At 45.5% G+C, this 12,178-nt stretch overlaps 1 protein-coding gene across 5 annotated transcripts in view; it reads right to left on the bottom strand.

Moving 5' to 3' along the window:
- The window catches only part of LRRC7 (leucine rich repeat containing 7), a gene marked incomplete at its 3' end in the record, with an annotated part of 104,731 nt that overhangs the window by 4,686 nt on the left and 87,867 nt on the right, over positions 1–12,178 (bottom strand). For 4 of the 5 annotated variants that reach the window (XM_082484308.1, XM_082484310.1, XM_082484311.1 and 1 more), the window contains 4 exons: positions 10,402–10,521; positions 5,212–5,430; positions 3,786–3,878; positions 1,496–1,570 (listed from right to left, as the gene is read on the bottom strand). In XM_082484308.1, the coding sequence (XP_082340434.1) occupies positions 1,496–1,570; positions 3,786–3,878; positions 5,212–5,430; positions 10,402–10,521 (507 nt within the window). The remainder of the gene's footprint in view (positions 1–1,495; positions 1,571–3,785; positions 3,879–5,211; positions 5,431–10,401; positions 10,522–12,178) is intronic. The other variant, XM_082484312.1, reaches the window with a different exon arrangement.

The following is a 12,178-nucleotide window of genomic DNA, read 5'->3' as shown; positions in this document are numbered from 1 at the left end:
ATGCCCACTGCTCAGCCCGGCAGGCAACCTTCTCACCTTATTTTGCTGGTACTTTTTAACATATTGTACCTATTTTTGTTTCTTTTACTAAGCTCAGCTCTCAATACAGCACCTTGCTTATTCCAAGTATACAAGCTAATTTTTGTACTTCGTTTAGCTTGGCGATTTTCTTTATTTCACTGGTGTTTGAACATACCAGCGATTAAACACGAGTTGCACGCTGTAGACTTCAGAGCTGATAAGCACGGCAGTGCCCGTGCCGGGCCGGGGGGAGCGAAGGAGAGAGGGGGGCAGGAGGAGAGGAGGAGAGACGCTACCCAAGATGTTTGACACATCCTTGGTTTGCGGACTTCCTTCGTACAACTGATTAAAATATTGTTAACCTCTTACCCGGGATCAGTGTGAACAGCTTTAAAAACTGTTCTAAGCCTTTCAGACAACTCTAACGACCCTCTTCCTTTTGTCAAAAGTATCGCTATTTGCTTCCAGTGGTACCACATTTTCCAGGCTTAACAAAAAACCAAAAAGAAACAACCTTGCAGGACATGGTAGAAAACCCTTTTCTACACGGACGGTAGTATTTTCCGTGAATGAGGCATTTTTGAATGGTTCGTTCAGGATTAGCCTGTCTTTCTGTTTAAAAGAAGGTTCATCGGAAAACAGAAAATACTTTTTCCAGAAACAAAAAAAGAAAACAAGAAGCTGAGATTTCTCTGTAAATTATGCAGATGCTTCCATGATCCAGCAGTGGATCCAGCAGTGGCTGCTTGGCAGGCGAGTGCATTCGAAAATGCCGAGGCAGCGGAAGAGAAGCAAAAATATTGCCAGTTACAATTTTGTCCAAAAATGTGACTATATAGCTCCTTACACCAGCGCCCCATCAGCTGCAAAGGTGAAATCGCTAACCACGTCCTGCTTTGCCATACGCTTGCGAACCCACTTGTGAAGCTCCTCTCTCCTTGCACCTCCTTGTGCTCTTGGTGGGGCAAAGCTGGATATGACGTGAGGATTATGTGTATTTTGGAGTTTAAATTGTGTCCCCTGGACCATCCCTGTGACGGCCTGTAAGTGTGAACCCTCTCCTGCAGCGCGGTTCCCCCCGGAGGGCTGTGCTGGCCTCCGCCTGCCCCAGCGGCCCTGCGGAGGGAGCAGAATCTGCCCGGCGAAGCGAAGGAGCACCCGGCTCCTCGCTGGGCTACGGTCCCGCTGCCCTCCGCACGTTCCCTGGCTTTAACCCAGCTCCCCGCTGTGGCAGGGGGGTGTCGCACAGCGCTCCCCGCTGCCTCTTTTTCCCAGCCTCAGTTTGTTTTCAACCAACGGCTTTATTCCTTCCTCCCGAGACCAGCGTTCGAAAGCGCCGCCAGTAACGCTCTCTTAGAAACCAATATTAAAGTACCGTAATAACAAAACTAGCGGTTAACTTGCACTGAAACCAGCATCGTTGTACGCGTACAATGCAAAGACCGGTTAGAAAGCAAGCGAAACCCCTCCCTACCTGGAGGATCTTGTCGCCAGGCTGGAGCAGGCTGGAGGCTGGTCCGTCAGGCTGAACCCTAGTAACAAAGATACCCTATAAGTCAGAAGTAACAGAGGTTAGGATGCTATCACCAAGAACTAGTTCCCAAAATACAGGTATCTCCCTAACTGCTCTCTGGGGGCTTTATGCTTTCTGGCAGAGGTCTAAACGCGACGCTCTTTTTTTAATCTGTTTCTCATCAAACAGTAGTACGGGTCCGTAGTAGCTCTCCATGACCTTCAGCTAGTTATCGCCTGGTACAAATATAACTGTGCGTCATTTGAAACTAAGATTCCACGTCACAAAATAATGTCCAATTTGAACCGGGCAGGAGTAACAACAGGGTTCTCCGGAGGATAATTAAAACGGAACAAGCATTAATTTATGAGAATAGTGCATACCATAGTCTATACAGTAATCTTTTTTTACTTCCTCTAGGGGAAAAAGAAGTTTAAAACAATTTCTAAAAAGCAGTCTTGATATTCAGCCCCCGAGATGTTCAGTACAATGGTCTGTAGGGCTGTCGCCTAATCCAGTGTCTGAGGAGTGAATGACTTTGAAAGGGGAAAAAGTATCAAGTAATAAAGGGTATTTTTAGATTTGTTCTCAGAATTTCAGTGAAATATGTTAATAAAACCCCAAATCAAAGATTGAGTTCCTAACTGGTGGACACATTCGAAGTATTTCCCATAGGGCTCATGCAGTCCTGTGCTTCTGTGCCCTCAGCCTCCTCTTATAGATGGAGGAGTACCGTATACGTAACTTAAACCCATCACAAAGGACCGGCACGTATGATGAGGGACAGTATCACCCCCTTATCGCTTCTGGGATACTTAAAACACGACAAATCTGATTTAACAGTGCGGGAAGCAATGTTTCAGAGTAACAACACATAAAAACCCCTTTGAACTATTAATTCCTGCAGTATAACCACCCCATCACTCCCTTAGTACACAATTCTGATTTTCCGTTATTGGTAAAATTAAGTCTATCTAAGCTGTTACCGCACTGCATGTATTACTGGTGCAGACACACTCACAGTGGGATATGGACTCGAATAACTTCAGGCGAGTGACAGACAGTGGAAGTATAGCTTAGTTTTAACATCATACGTTAAACCGTGGAACTGACGACCATGATGTTATAAAGTGCAATTCCAGTGTACAGTCTCAAAGAAGGACCCCAAAAATGAGTATGCTTTAAGGACAGCAATTAAAATGCCTTATGGTTATGTACACTAAATGGGACTCTTCTTGAAGTTCAAAACAGGGATTATCAATGAGAAAACTGAAAGGAATTAAGACTGCGTTAGACTGATATTTCCAAGTGTATTCTACATTCCCAGTTAGCTTTCCGTTGTAATTCGGAGGGGTGGGGAAATTATTTTTTTAATTTGCACGCAGATCTCAAATTTTGAGAAGAGATTAAAAGATTATCATCATTTGCCAATCTTTCTCAATATTTAGGAAGTTAGAACTTTTAGAGCTGAAGCCAGTATTATCAAAGAATAGAGATGTTAAGAATACGTTTAACAGAGAGGTACCCACAGCACTTGTTTTTTCAACGAGCTCCAGTCAGTTTTACCGCACAGAGCAGATGAATTCACAGGTTTGAGAGTCCATTTCCTAATCCTAAAGCCCTGTGTAGCTGATAACCAGCACATGTTGTATTTCACTAGGCTTCCTTTTACTGCGAAAAGATTTATCAACCTCTTAAATATGTAATTCCCAGAATGAATACTGAGTCTCCCTGACCATCGTGTACCATAATGGTGACGCTGTTAATTAGCAGTCCAGCAGAGAAGACTGCTTGCCGTGGTGCCTGTAAGGCACCGCGGATCTCCAGACGGGTTTGCAGGCCAGACCGATTTTATTTGCTAGGCTGCCATGAACCCTGGCATTTCAGCTCCCCAGCGATGCTGTCGCTGCTTCAGTATGCCCTCTAACGACTTCAGTGAAAGTTTAATCAGGACCTACGTTGACTCTTAAAGGCAAAAAGTCAGAGAGATGACTCTCCAGAAAACAGGCTGAAAAATTATCTTGTCCGTGGACTGTAAGGCAGACACCCGCATGATTTCTGCTTTGATTTTCTTGTCTTCGTTAACCAAAGAAAAGGGAACACCACTCTCCTAACAAAAAAAAGTGAAGTACGGGAAAAATTCTTTCAATTATCACAACAGAAGTGCATAAAAATTTCCCTCATGTTATCTACGTCTCCACTACATGGCACTCTAAAATAAGGACCATTTAGAGAGAAATGTATAACTTACCTTATCAGAAGGTTTGAATGGATTTCCTTGTCCACTTATTCCACCACTGATACTAAAACCAAGGCCAGGATTCTTCTCTATTCTCACACAAAACTAGGTTAAAAAGATATGGCAAGATAAGTCAATGCCAACGTTAAAGCCTATTTAAACAATGGCATCTTCTTCTCCTGTATCCCATCTCACCATTAAGGAGATGGGTTGACCCTCTCAAAAGTTGTATTGCACAACACAGCTAAAGTCTGTAGAATATTGTTACAAACTGCGAGTATTTTCATTATTTTAGCGTGCTGCAATGATACCATAATATTCACAGTGCTGTGTGTATTTTTCCACATATTTTAATATTTTATTTTCAAGGAGGAAAAACCCCCACCATCTTAGACTTGTGAAAGAACAGCCCACACTGGCACACTGGCCAAATTTTTCACCTTCACTTGACCATTGATAGATGTCAGTGAGATTTCATCTTGGGCACTTCTGTTTTTCCAGAAGGTGCCCCACGCGCAGCATCCCCAGGCGCTATGCCTGGGAGCAGCCCAAGGGATAAGTACTCTGAAGCTCAGAGACCTTCAGACCACTGTCAGTACCGGGGCCACAGCCCTGACAGCCCGCACTGAGCACCAACCACTTTCACCAGTGCCTTCCTCCGGGAAAAAAATAGTGCTGACTCTTATCTTTTAGGGAGGATGACTCTAAATGGCATTAGGTAATTGAATGTAAAATAAAAATTACTTCGGCGTCGCTTAATGACTACTCATTGAGGCAGTCTGAGCACGAACTGAGCCCCACAAGCAATCGCTTCTGAATCTGAATGTTATACTCGGGGAGTTAACGCAGGCAGCCGCCTGCCTGGATCCTTCAACACTGTACACAAGTGAACGGTTCGCTAATGATTCTGCACCTTCTTCTGCAAGTCAGGTGCCTCAAACAGTTATTACAGTCATTAAGGCCAAATATAATGGGGATAGGACCGCTTAATGAAGAAACTCATCAGCACCCATGTCGTTAGACTGGGGGCACCGGAGGACAGGTGGCCTTTCGTAGGGCTAAACTGGAGCAGCCGATAGAAATCTGAGAAGCCCAGTGTCTTGCCAAACGCCGCCCTGTTAGCGCTGAACGAGGTTACTGGGGAACTGGCAGAAATTGCTAATTAATTCAGTATGACCCAGCGATGTTGGCGCTGTTCAGGAATTTCGGTGCCAGATCGTGTCATTTGGTCAATCCAAGAGAAAAAACGGTCCCAGCCCCTGGTGCTGGGGCCGGGGAGAGACCTGCTCGCCTGCCCCCAGCGCAGCCACGCTCCCCCGTGCTGCCTGGCTCAGCCGCCCTCCGTTATCGCCTGCGGCTCCCTTTTCCTGCCGTACGCAAGGCAGAAAAAACCAGAAAGTTTTTGTCACAGCACTATTCAAGAGAGAGACTTCCTCACCTGCTCCTGGTACGCGTCCGTGCTTCTCTGCCCCTTGGTTTGGATCAAACATCGCCCCGTCTGAGGTGCTCGAGAGCTCTGCGATGAGGGGATCTGAATAGGCAGCGGTGGCTGAAACTGCTGAATGGTGACTTTGTTCATGTTTCCTTCGTACTGCTGCTCGCGGCTGCGGTGCTGTAGGCTTTGCGATCCCATTAGGGTCTGGATATGGCTACCTGCCTGTGGGTAACGTAACCCGTTAGGCCAGAAATTCAGGAAGCTGAAAAGAAGCAATTATTACAACTTACAGAGTCAAGTAAAAGCAAACCTCTTAAATCATATCAGAGGTTTGCCTTTTGACCACAGCTGGAGACAACCGTGATTAAAAGCAGCAAGGATATACCCATTGCATTTAGCGACTCTCGGAGGTTTAAGGGAAATTAGCCCTACCCAGTACGTTTTATAAACAGAAAATATTTTTTTTTCCTCATGTCACGATATATGCTTCTGCACCGAATGTTTTCTGACCCGAAAACATTTAATAAATCGAAGTAGGGTGGATTATTCATCACAGCGCACGCTGAAGATACTGCAATGTTTTGGCTTTTTTTTTTTCTGAGGATAGTTTGGAATAAGATTTATAACCCAAATACAGGTATTGGCCAGTACGGTGCACTGTGTACAGAAAGCATAATCATTTAAATCCTATGCCTCGTCCTAGGAACAAACGCGGCTTTTAGAAAATGTAAATAATCAAATTATCCAATTTCTAAGATAATATCTACTGATTTGACGCTCCAATATTTTGTAAGTATAAGCGAAAATACTGCATTTACATTGACTTGGCCTTTCGCTATTTTCAGAAAAAGAAGGGCGACTGCTGTCCTTCTCTGCCCCCTCCATCCCCACTGCCTCTCACGCCTGCAGCTCCGATCTAACGGGCGAGGTTTGCTTCGTGTTCTGTTCTTGACATGGTGAAGTTGCATACTTGCTTACTCTTCAATACACAGGCTCTCTTTAGGCACACGAATTACATCAACATTTGAGGCAAACCTTTGCAAAATAAACTCAGCTGAGACAATTTTACACTTTTCATATTTACAGGATTCAGAGGTTGCTTATAAATAATCGCATGCAACTTCGCGGTACGGGAAGGAGTAAAATTCATTCATGCTCCATCCTGTGATTGAATATTATTACCTCCATGAAACATCACACCGTTCCTACTGAGAGCTTTCAGATTATTGACACCCATCAACCGGTGCTGTTATCTGAGCAGCCTGAATGTGAAAGAGCACGACGGTTGCACGTCTCGATATCTACAAGTCTCTATGGACAAAACACACCTACTTAAACAACGTTTCACATTAAGTTTACACCAGCCAACGACCCAACCGCGTCTCGTCATGAAGGTCTAATCCTCAGTACTACTGAACCTTTATGGTCCTGGTGGAAGAGTCACCAACTGTGAGACTTTTAGATGAGATATTAAATTTAATACAGCAAATGATGAAAACATTTCTTACCCGTTGGCCGATCACCTGGCCTTGGAAGTTAGAGCAGCCAGGGTATTAGAATTAATTGCTTGTTGCCATAGCAAAACCCCATCTTAATGGGTTTCCAAGATTTGTCTGCACAACGCACCATTAACAGAGATGCAGCCGGAGCTACGCAGAATCCCAGCAAGCCGTGCAGTGCCTGCACGCAAAGCTGATCTGTTCTGCCTTACTTTTTGCTGACTACATTTGAAGAAAGGGACTAGGCAGAACACGTCTGACGGCTCTTCATTCTAGTACAAGAGAGTCAGTCTCGAAGTGAGCGATGACAGAGAAATCTCTCGCTCCTTGTGCCCAAATCTTCAGTCCCCAAACTCTTCTTAAAACACAGCTCACCCGAGTACCTGGAAGTGCTTAACAGCCACAAGCGTCCTCCAAGAATCGCCTGGCGCAGTCAGTCTGTACTGCCAACATCCCACTCTGCAGGGCGGAGAGAGCTTCGGTTCATCCAAGACCAGAAGGGAAGGAAAACGCTCAAGACAGACTGTGTAGCTATTCCTGATCTCGCGAGCAGCGACGAGCCATGCCCGCAGTGGAGTGCTGAATCTGTGTCCCCTTGCGGGGAGGAGATGCGGGGTGAGGAGGTGACCATCTGCAGCACGGTTCTGTACTTCGTGTTGTGTCATACTCATCACAAGAGGACCTCAAAAAAGCAGAATGTCATAAATTCTGCTGTTTGCCCCAGATATAATCCCATATCCACCGCAGCAGTCACAGCATTGTCTGCCTCAGAGGAAGATGTCTGTTTCAAATACAAACCCCCCTGTGCTGCTTCACTGAAAAGCCTCCAATCTTCTTCATCGGCTCCAAAGACCTCTGGATCGAACAGCAGGTGCTGGCGATGAAACAGGAAGAGCCTCCAGCCTCGCAGCTGTGGCTAACAGAAATATTCCCAAGTCAGAAAGGGAGAGAAATGCTGACTCAGACACTTCTGTATGTCCCAGTTTTGAGCCCTTGCTACAGTTCCACATGCTCCTTCCACATCCACCCAGACCAGTACAGTCCACGCAGGGATCTCCGAGAGTCCACACAGCTTCAGCCGTCACGTGGGCCGCTGCGATCCTGCAGCAGCAGAGGCCAATTAACAGAATCCTGCGCACCCCCAAACCCGCGCAGCTCTTAGAGGGCCGTCACCCTGCTCCCACGTTGGCTGGGCTGACGTCCATTTTCCAGCTTCATTCTCGTTCTTCAATCTCTCTTTTGCATAAGGAGCGATTTCCAGGCTCCTTTTTGGTGACCCTCCCCCCGCCCAATTCTACCCCTTCCCTTTGTACGGAGGAGCAGCCAACTGATTTACGCAGGCATGCAGCTGCCTCCTGTCTGGTTGACGTGACAGGAGTAGTTGTCTTCCGGGAAGCATAAATACTGTAGTCATTTAATAAATGAGTGGATTATTCAATCTGAAGATTAAAATATCCAACTTTCCCATAAGAGAACTAGCCCACACGTGATGGGACGATCACAGAAACGAAACCAGCATTTAACCTGTATTCTGAACAGCAAAAAGGACAGAAACAACCACGCGCACCCCACGTATCTATGTAGCGAGTACCATGTAGTATTCCCACCTTACCTAACACACACAAATAGCCATCACTATGTGCAGAGTAGCCCCCTATGTGTGGATAATTTAGGAACACGGACTACTGTGCCTATATACGTACTACATCAGGCTGAGTACACAGTCCATTGCCTATAGCACACGCTCTTCCCCTTGGAAGAACAAGTCCCAGCTTTTCTTCCAGTGGTTTCCCAAGCAGCGCTCTACCACGCAGTGACCCTGCTCTGCACAGGCCCATTCACACCAGTAATGTTAGTGGGAAAACACACCATATACTACAATTTCTATTTACATCATTCAATTGTTTGCTATGCTGAACTTCAATTCTACAGCAGACTTCCCGAGTCTGCCTTCAACTCGTTGCTGTATTTTAATCCGCAGGTGCCGGGAACCCACGGCACTCCAGGTGACTTTCAATGGAGAGGAGATTAGCATCATCATTAACAGCACACTGCAAACCCCCTCCTGAGCATGGTGGGTAAACAATTTTCAGAATTCATTTTCTCACTCCTGTTAATGGACTTTCAAGAGATCATGTCGCTGCTTCTTGTGCATTCACACTGCGGCTCTTGCTGGAGGTGGGTAAGCTGCCTTTCTTGGAAACGGAATTATTTATTCTGCTGAAAAAAATCTCTATTATGCAGTCTGCTTCCCCAATTTCATTTGTATTCTTTACTTTATATAACATCCACCACAAAAGTTAATTATTTTCAGCTCAGTGTCCAATATTTACAGTATAATTAAAGTCGCTGACAACGGATGTAACAATGGATTGCTCCACTGAGTTAAGCAGATTTCAGTACGGTTATGCAATGTTTGCACTTACGGCATCCCAGCAGCCAGACACTGAAATATTCAGAACGAAACACAATCGGCAGTTTCTTATTATAGCAACACTGATGATGCACAAATGCAAGACATACACCGTGTCAGACCGTGTGAATCGACAAACGCAGGTTTTATCCCAATACGCCGGTGAAGATAAGCGGTGACTCTTCTTAAATTTCTTATCCTTGTTTCTCGCGTACCAGGGGGTGAAGAAAACCTTCGACTCACTTGGCTGTCGGACAACGCCAGGACACCCTCCTCCTCCCCTCCTGCGCCTGGGAAGGCGTCTCCGGGCTGCTCTGGGGGCAACGGCTTTCGTCTCCTGGCTTCAAGCCATTCTCTCATACATCTGTATCTCTTGTCTCTACTTTTGTCCGACGGCAAGGGCTACTGCTTCTGAAACTGCCTTGGACGAAAAGATGTGAAGCCAGTAGGGAGATATTTGCCTCATCAGTGCTGACAGTTAATTACGCTACAGAAGTTATTAGTGTGCACATTATGACTTTCACACGGGTTTTATTCACTCCTAAGACTTTTCTTCAGGAACGAGCAGGACCAATCTCCATATAGATAACAATCAATGTCATCAGCACTGCTGACACGTGTGGCTCCACCTTCTAAAGCCGATTGCAAAGCACAGTTTAATTTGTGAAGATGCTCCATTCTCCAGCTTGATGCTCTATAAAGGGCAGTTTCCCAGTGGAGGAGCAGAGGTGAGCGGGGGGACTGGGGGAGAGCAGCCGGTGTTTTCATAGGAACAGCCCAGATCCAAGCGCTGGAATGTAGCACCTACTGCCGCGAGGTACTAGAAATCAGAACCCTTTCTAGCGAGTTTATCAGCAAATGATGTGTGCGTAGGATGTCTCTGGTGACCCTCCAGACGCCGGGCTGGCCTCCACCTCAACACATTTTATTTCTTTTTGGTCACGAACTGAAGAATGTAATCGAAATGAAAAATTTCATTGAAGACTTTTGCGGACGAGAGGGAGCTGAGGGCTGTCTGATATGTGCAGGAACATATCTGCCAAGCCCGCTGTGCCCAGTTCACACACCACAGACATAACTACTAGCAGAAATAAATACAAAAGCAGGCAGCAGGCATGAAAACACCATCCTTAATTCGTAACGATTACTGCTTTAAACCTTGAAAGAAAAATAGGCGTTTCCCAAACCTGTCCTCATTAACCTGTTCTCCTCCTTGCAGCGATTCGCTGGGAAAAGACGGACAGCGGCAGCGATGGCAGCAGCTCTGCTGGTGGCGCTTACCTTCTTGGTGACGGTGTCGGGGGGCACGTCCCGCCGGCCCAGCGGGTAGGGGTTCCACTGGCTGCTCACAGACATGTCCTCCTGCCCGTTGTCCAGAATGCTGCTCTGCTGCGACGGGGTCTGTTGCAGAAACGGTAGGGCAGCCTTTAGTCACTGTCACACCGCGACAGAAAACTCTCTCTTCATATTTATTTCAGCAATCAACCCAGTTAGACCGTAACACACTATTGCTAAAATGGAAATCCTTTTACATTTCTACAGTATTTCGTGAACGTGCAATCATATTGCTGTGGGACTTTCTGCAAGCAGGAGATCTTGAAAGATACATAAGAGAAATAATGAGAATAATGAATGACGAGAGAAAAGAGAAAACTAATTTACCGTAACTCGTTATTTTCAGAGAAACAAGTTTTGGCAAAGTTCCATTTTTAAGCGTGCAGTCTGCCACTGATCATTTGAGTTACAGCTTCTTTACTGGTCACTCAAGCACCAAAAACTTTTTTATTCAGTATTTGCCACTGAGATAAATGATATGCTTATATATTCCTTAATGGCAATATTGAACTTGTGACTGCTCTTAGCTGGCGCTACGCTCTGTGCATCACTGCCTGCGCACAGAGCAATCTCTAGGCTACGGCTGGCTGTGTTCTAAGTTAACAGGATATCCTATCTACAGTATTAACCAATAATTAAATGCTTTCCTGAACAGGAATTGACATAACACACATCTAAAGTTTCCTAAATGAGCTCAATGATTTTGTTATTATTTTCCACTTTTCTCTCCTTTTATACACGTTTCTTCTTCGTCAATTTTTTCCCTGGTTATTCCACTCCTGTTTTCAGTACTTTTGAGGATATGCGTACTTTTTCTGTCCCATCTCGATTTTCTGTTATTTGTCTCTATATTTCTTTACCATAGCTGGAAATTTTGCTAACGTGGGCATGGCTTTTTGTGTCAGACTTTCCAAAATGCCAACACTGTACTGCCGCTGACAGCACTTAGCATTAGGCAGTGCTTATTCAGTTAACTGCTTATTCAGTTCTGATTAACAGTAATCTGCAAGGGAAAAAAAAAAGTCCATTCTTCCCCTCTGTCATTCAAGCAATTTCTTCTTCAGCTTAGATTAAAAAAAAATCATGAAATGCTTCTTTAGATGACTGAAGAACAAATAAAACTTTTGCTTTGAAATATTAAAGCTGGTAACTGGGTCAATTAAGAACTTTTTTTTATGCAAGCTTAAAAATCCTTTAAAAGTAAACAGAAGTAAATTGTGATTTCAATCATACTCCTCAGAGGTTAAGTATAAAAAAAATTCAACCCTAATTATTTAAAAGAAAAGAAAACTTTCACGGTAAGTCTCTCATCGTTCAAGAAGTCTTCCAGAAAAATCAGGAAAGACGTGGTTTTCCTTATATTAAAAACCACGAGAAAAACATTTCCCCTGTTGAAACTACGAGAGCTCCCTGTAGAGCCTTCTTTGCACCTATTAAGGATGGAAAAATCACACCAACCTCAGCGCTTTTTCCCGGGGTTACCCCTCACAGCTCAGCCCGCTCGAGCGCTGGCGACCGTGGGCACAGGGCTGTAGGCTGGCGGAGGGACAGGCAGGAAAGCCGACCGTATGGCGCTCAGTCCCTTTCGCTGCCCGGGGACGGCCCCTGCCCGAGGGTCCCCAGGCCAGGCCAGGCTGAGCCCTGTTTGTCCCTAGGTCAGCACGCGGGTGCCCGTTTGGGCGCTGGTTGGGCTCTTTGTGCCCACCTAAACTCAGGGATCGGC

Source organism: Vanellus vanellus (genome assembly GCF_965231255.1).
Source record: "Vanellus vanellus genome assembly, chromosome: 5".
NCBI lineage: Eukaryota > Metazoa > Chordata > Aves > Charadriiformes > Charadriidae > Vanellus > Vanellus vanellus.
This window is presented reverse-complemented; position numbering and strand designations above follow the sequence as displayed.